Source organism: Mytilus edulis, chromosome 12 (assembly GCF_963676685.1).
Source record: "Mytilus edulis chromosome 12, xbMytEdul2.2, whole genome shotgun sequence".
In the NCBI taxonomy this organism is placed as follows: domain Eukaryota; kingdom Metazoa; phylum Mollusca; class Bivalvia; order Mytilida; family Mytilidae; genus Mytilus; species Mytilus edulis.
The window spans coordinates 4,290,173-4,296,950 of record NC_092355.1 but is presented as its reverse complement, the minus strand read 5'-3'; the positions used below and the strand labels follow the sequence as shown (position 1 = coordinate 4,296,950).

General features: G+C 29.8%; 1 protein-coding gene across 1 annotated transcript; it reads right to left on the bottom strand.

Annotated features, from left to right (window-relative positions):
• Positions 1–2,317: 2,317 nt before the first annotated feature.
• On the bottom strand, positions 2,318–5,107 carry LOC139499504 (uncharacterized). Its single transcript, XM_071288212.1, has 3 exons — positions 4,680–5,107; positions 4,014–4,166; positions 2,318–2,902 (listed from the first exon to the last, which is right to left on the bottom strand). Exons 1-3 carry the CDS (start codon positions 4,879–4,881, stop codon positions 2,739–2,741), a joined length of 519 nt encoding a protein of 172 aa, XP_071144313.1. The 5' UTR covers positions 4,882–5,107; the 3' UTR covers positions 2,318–2,738.
• Between the last annotated feature and the right edge of the window lie 1,671 nt (positions 5,108–6,778).

Here is a 6,778-nt window from a genome sequence, read left to right as displayed (position 1 = left end):
CACATATAAATATAAAAACTTATAATAAGCATAATTTTATTATGTCACTGTCTTTTGGCTTTCTTCTACACATATATTATGAATTATAAAAAGTGCATCCAAGTTCTTTCTTAACTATATTTAAATTTAAAAAAAATGAAATATCCATATAATTTAAAGAATTAAGTCTATTCTTTCTTTAGAGAGAGATAAAACACCAGCAATATTTGTCTTTTCTTCATCGGTCAAGATATTGCAGGACAAGATAAACATTGGACATGTCAAGTTTTAAATATTTTTATTTTACATTCTTATACTAAGTGATGTAATCTTCCCTGATACCAAACTTGGTAATATCCCATTAAAGAACAAACAGGTTATTCTCTGTTGTGTCGTAGTTTTCTTATATTTGATACGTTTCCTTCAGTTTTAGTTTGTAACCCGGATTTGTTTTTTTTCTCTCTATCGATTCATCAATTATGAATAGCGGTATACTACTGTTGCCTTTATTTATTGGCATTTTTATAACGGCCAGGACATTCATCATGTCAAAGATCAGGTTGGACAGGTCAAGTTTCCTAACATTTCAAAAATTAACAAACATTGTTTTTTATAAATTCCTATATTTAATGCTATCATCTTCCTTGGTAAGGAACTTAAGTCATTTTTTTTTTCAATAATAAAAAGTTATTAACATTTTCTGCATCGGTCAGGACATTAATCAGGACAGAGTCGGACGTTGGTCAGGTCAAGTTTTCTAACTCTTCAAATTATTTTTTTAGATCGTTTTCTTGTATCTATATTTAATATTATAATCTTCCTTGACATCAAATTTGAAATCGATCCTGAATAAAAAAGTTTTCTGCATTTTACATCGGTCAGGAAATTAATCACGGGAAAGACGTAGTTGGTCAGGTCAAGTTTTCCAACTTTTGAAAATATTTGTTTTTTTATATTTTTGTATCAAATGTTTTCATCTTCCTTGGTCATGTTGGTATCGAATTTGAAGTCTCTACTGTCAATAATAAAATATCCTTTATCCGTTTCATATCGGTCAGGACATTAGCAGTTTCAAAGTAAAGTTAGTTAGGTCAAGTTTTCTAACTCTTATAAATATTTTTTTTATTTTTTTTTTTATTTTATTTATTAAATATAAGTTCTCATCTTGCTTGATTCCAAATTTCAAGTGAATCCTTCCAATAATAAAAAAAAAGTATTTAGCATTTTCATTTCCGTCAGGACACTATCATGACATTGTCAGGACATTAGTGTAACCCCTAGTATAGTTTTATTCTTGACTTTCTCGACTCTATCATAAGAAATGAAAAATCCTTTTGTTTTCGTTCACTGGATATCCCGCTGAATTAAGTACACGAAATCCATGTACTTTTTACACATAAATTAATATTTGAAAATCATGTACCGGTATTCAGTAATTAATCTAACAATACAAATTAATGTTCCTTATTAAGCTTATTTTCAAAATTAAATGTCTGCAGTATAAAACAACAAATTCCTTGTACACCAATTGAACAAATTTATAAAATTATATCCATATTTTAAAAACAAAAAATACAAAAATAGTTTCCGTCCTTAGTACATATGACCATATATCGTGTATGAGTCCTGTGATGTTTCCGCAATTGAAACTCGTATTAATTGTCCACTTTTTGAAGTGGTGTTAATTGGAAATGTATTATCTGATACTTATCAAAATGTGCTTGTTTATTTTTCCGGGTCAGCTGGGCAACATTTACCATGATGAAATATTCAACCATATGACATATTTGAAGCATCAACTCTTTAGCATTTGTAAAGGTTCAATAAAGGTATTTGTGAATAAAAAAGAATGAAAAAGGCCTACGACATTTAGTTGTCATAGTTATCCGAACTTCAGTCGATATTAGTTCCAATTTATCACAGGTCTGTCAGGAACTATCTGCAGTGCCGTGTTCGTCAAATATTATTTTGAATTTTGAATGCATAGTGTTAAAATGCTCAATACGGTAAATTTAAGTATAACAAAAAGTCTACGAGAAAATAACTCGATCATTTTGTACGAATGGTAGTTTACAAGGCGAGTAGCACTAACACCACTTGAGAAGTCATGGTTGATAAATTTTTGCATATATGTATGAAAAGGTGTAGGATTGACATGAAGTATGCTTGTTTAAATCTCCTGTTAATTTTATTTCAAAATAACTCATGACGTCAAATGTTCATCACTTCCTGCTTCAATCAAATTTAAACAGGAGCATTAAATACTTTAATATAACAATGTAATGTAATGTAGTGTGAGGAGTGTGTTGACTTTCAACGAAAAACATGAATTAACAAACAATTTCGTAGTTTTATATTACTTTTTTTTCTATATTGAGTAGTGCGAAGTGATATTACAAACATCATTTAAAAGATGATCCATTATAAACTTTACATAAGCACAAATACCACTAATTTTTGGCTTCATGGTTGAAACTGCATCAAAAGAAAATCTGTTAACCAAAAAAATTATAATCTGATGATGAACTACTAACTGAAATAAAAGGCCTTGCAAAATGTCTGCACAAAGAACTAAGATAGCTGACTGATGTTTTAATATCAGCATAGAAATGTCGTATACACGCTATATTGCGCATTACTTTTATTTTTTCCAGTAATTTCAGGGACTGTTTAAGATTCAGTGACATAAAAAATATACATTTATAGAAAAAAGTTCTTTCCAATTAATTCACGGAAAAAACATCAATACAGTTAGATCCTCACATTCCTTCATAGTCCTTCACCCAGTGCCATGCTAGGATGAATATAATTCCAGAAAACACTCCGCCGATCCCACCAACAATACATAGCCCAAAGGAGTAGTGAAAGTGACCATCTAATTTCATAGATGCGAAGACTATGACTCCGACCAAGGCACATCCACCTTAAAATATACGAACACATGTTAGTTTATTTTTCTTCAAATCATATACTGTTACGACTTTTGAGTATCTCCAAGCAAATCCTCATGCGGAACGTTATTTGATAAGCTACAAGAAAAAATGGAAGAATAAAAACGTTTACCAGGCATGATATATCATCCAACTTTGAACAAAGGGAGATAATTTTTTTATGTGTCGTTTTGAAAACAGATAGACAAAATTAGTCGGAGTCTATTGATTTCATGGTTCATAAGAATAAACACTTAATTAGTCACACAATCTAGTTGAACCATTTGTGATATTTCTCAAGTCTATAAGTAAACTCTTAACATTGATATATATTGAATTTGCATAAGTTGAAAAATTTCAGCAAAAGAAAAGTGGATAGGGAATATAAAAATAGTGTCAAAATGTTTATCATAAAAAAACACACTATCTATAATTATAACGTAAAATTGCTGTTCATGATATTTGAAACTAGTAAGGACGTAAAGGTTTACAAAAACGTGAAAGCATTGCGAGAGTATATCAATCATGGATACTGGTGCCACTTATAATATTTTAAGTTTAAACATATGTTTAAAAAACATTTGTAAAACTGTGTGTACCATTAGGAAATCTTAAATATCTAAATTACTATTTAAAACTCAGATTTATACCCATGAGTGAATAAAATTAAGGACAAATGATTTCTACCTATTTCTGTACTTATATGAGTTTAAATTTAAACTAAAATTCTGTACTACCCTTCCTTCATTGTTGGGCATTGCTCAGAATTCAGGCTGGCCGCTATTTATGTTTATTTATACTGGTAAGATTATCGAGTTAAGTCTCTATGAAATTAAACATAGAGATAATCTTAATAAATTATCAACCAAATATTAGTATGTTATTTCTTTATAACAGGTAATCAATTTTTTAGAAGGTATCGCTTCTTTCTTTAATAAACAAGGGCTTGTTCTTTTGTCGATATACATGCCTTTCCTTTTTCATATTAGAATATTAAATTAAAATACAGTGTTCTCTGTTTTTCTGTTCCTTTTTCATTTTCTAGAATAACTCTAGCTAACCTTTATTATATTGAATATAACATTTACATAAAATCATATTCACCTGCCAATAAGTTCAACAAGCCAGTAACAACAAACAGCATTCTTTGATTCTTCAATACAAACATCTTGAGTATAGCACATACCATCGCTGCAACAAAGGCTAATAGTGCAAGACATTCCATAGCTTCTGATGCTTTGAAACGGGCATTTTGATCTGCAATTATCGTCCATACTGTTTTAATATCTAATTATTTATTCTACTTTTCACTGTCAAACAAAATAACATAAAAAAATGCAAAAAAGCTGATAGATCATTAACTCTTTGAAATGCATAAATCAATAATTGCTTTAACCATTAAATGCTTTTTTTTATATTATTGAAAACTGTAACTATGTTTACAGAACGAAGCTTTATGTTATCTTATCCATTATAGCTTCCAATTACAGTGGTTTGTCGTTGGTGGTTTATGACCGATATAGTTGTGTAAAACCAAAGTGAATGGAAATAACACTGTAAAAAACCCCCGTGTCCGATTAGCACATCAGGACCCAATAGCACGAAGAATACATAATGTCAAAAAATAAATATAACCGAATGGCTTTCAACAATAAAACTGTGTCACACAACTATCATTTTTTTTTTAAATGCAAATGAAAATTTTCAAAAATAAGTGAATCTGCATTACAAGGATAAGAATAATTTCGGAAAAAAACGTAAAATATTTACCTTTAATGTAATCACAGTGTTCGTTCTCTCCAAAAACTCGACAATACTTCCATAACCCCAAGTGAAAAAAGGAGTTTCTATCAACATTCTTCTTCAACCAGTACGTAGTGGAAAATCCTACAATGTGTAGAATCAATGATCCGGCACTAATAATACTCCCGCCAATAACCATCGGTGGAATATTAGCAATGGAATCCGCCATTCTCTAATTGTCAATCACACAATTTACTTAGTAATCGGATTTGAAAGTTGTACCTGAAACATTAAATTCAGTTTATTGATTTTTTGATTTCTGAGTATGTTGACAATAATTGTATTCCAAAATTTTAATGAATTATCTTGATTGCATGCGTATATAACGTTGCTTTCCGGAACTCTATCATTTAAAAGAGGTACTTAATAGGAGAGTTTTATATATACAATTGTCCATCGAACGTCAATTGTAACAAGTACTATATATATTTCCTTTGCCTTGAGTCATAGAGATAGGAAACTTTAATATTGTCACATTTTGCGAGGTCATAGAGAGGATGTTTTTTTGTAAGCTGATTTAAAGGGTGATATCCTTCAGATATCATTAGAAATTAACTTTTATATTTTGTTTCTTAAAATGTCCTGTACCAAGTCAGAAATATGGCAGTTGTTATCAAATAATCCGTTTCTATGTATGTTGGTATGTGTTTTCGTTACACTTCAGTGTTTCTGTTGTTCAATTGTATTCATTTTATAGTTATGTATTCCAGATTTGTTTTCTCACTTATGATTTCACTGAAACTGCAACCAAACAATACAATAAAATATACGTGACTTATACGTCAATGAAACAGCAATCTAGCGACAGATCTAGAGTGTTTGAAAAATAATTGTATTTTGTTAAATTTGGATGTAGACTTTTCAACACATTGTCGGTATGCCTATGGAAACGAACTAAGCACCTATATGTGTCCACCGCTTATACTTATTATTTGAGTCAAATTTCCGTCAGACACTTGTTCAAAATAAGAAGATCAAAGAAGCCAGATCATTCAATTTTACATTCAGATACATTACTGATGAATTTTGTTTGTCATCAAAATTTTAGAAGTTAATGAAATAACAGACACAGCTCCCTTAACAACATTTGTAGATTTATACTCAGAATTTGACATACATGTTAGCATTTTTCTCAGCACCAGAATACAATACAATTTTAATTTTTAATTTTTCAATTTCCCCCAACTTCACCCGTATTCTTGTCTTATTTTGAATTATGTGCTTTGTTATAATGGCATTTGTTTTCTTTATTGACATATTTGTTCGTTTTTATAGTGATAAAGATTATAACACATATTTATACCTTGGACAACAAGGACGGCATTGACTGTTATGCTTTGATGTGAACATTTTGGGACGCGTTCAACTCTGAAATATCGTAAACGGTATACAATTTTTGTTTCTTTGGTCGTAATTTCAAACTGACATGTATATTACTTACCAGAAGCAATTAAAACAAGAAACAAAATCTGCATTATTGTCTTTTAAAGAGGAAATGATATTGTTGGTAATATTAATGGAAATAATTTACATCAAAACCAAATGTCATTACAAATTAAATTTAATCATAAATGAATACAAGAACCGGTATAAATCCAGGGAGGGTGCTTTTTACTTTTTCTTTAGTTCTGTTATGTTTTTTGTACTGCTATTTATCTGTTGGTCTTTTTTTCTTTTAAACCATGGTGTTACCAGTTTATTTTCGACTCATGAGTTTCAATGTCCCTTTGATATCTTTCGCCTCTCTTCTGGTCCTATTATTTAGAAAATACCTTACCCAGTAGACTACATTTACAAAACTGTTACCTGTTAAAGAGGACAAATGCCATAAAATGCCATATAAATACCTATTTGAAACTCAATTAATTATTTTTCCCGAAACAGAGTCCCTGAGTAAAAGAACTTTGCTGGGTTTTTTTTGGTTTTTTTTTACATTGCGTACTGATATTACAAAAACTACCAGGTAAATAGTTCGTTATATATAAATATAAATACTATTTGTAATTGGCTTCATCAAAAATAGAAATAGTATAGGAAATGTTAAGTGCTATACTAAAAAAAGATCT

What these genes read in the sequence shown, in the direction of transcription:
- LOC139499504 (XM_071288212.1), bottom strand. Translation starts at nt 4,881, where the DNA reads ATGGCGGATTCCATTGCTAATATTCCACCGATGGTTATTGGCGGGAGT. An exon ending in ACACTGTGATTACATTAAAG is followed by an intron (nt 4,167 to 4,679) that starts GTAAATATTTTA and finishes CGATAATTGCAG; the next exon opens with ATCAAAATGCCCGTTTCAAA. An exon ending in CTTGTTGAACTTATTGGCAG is followed by an intron (nt 2,903 to 4,013) that starts GTGAATATGATT and finishes GTATATTTTAAG; the next exon opens with GTGGATGTGCCTTGGTCGGA.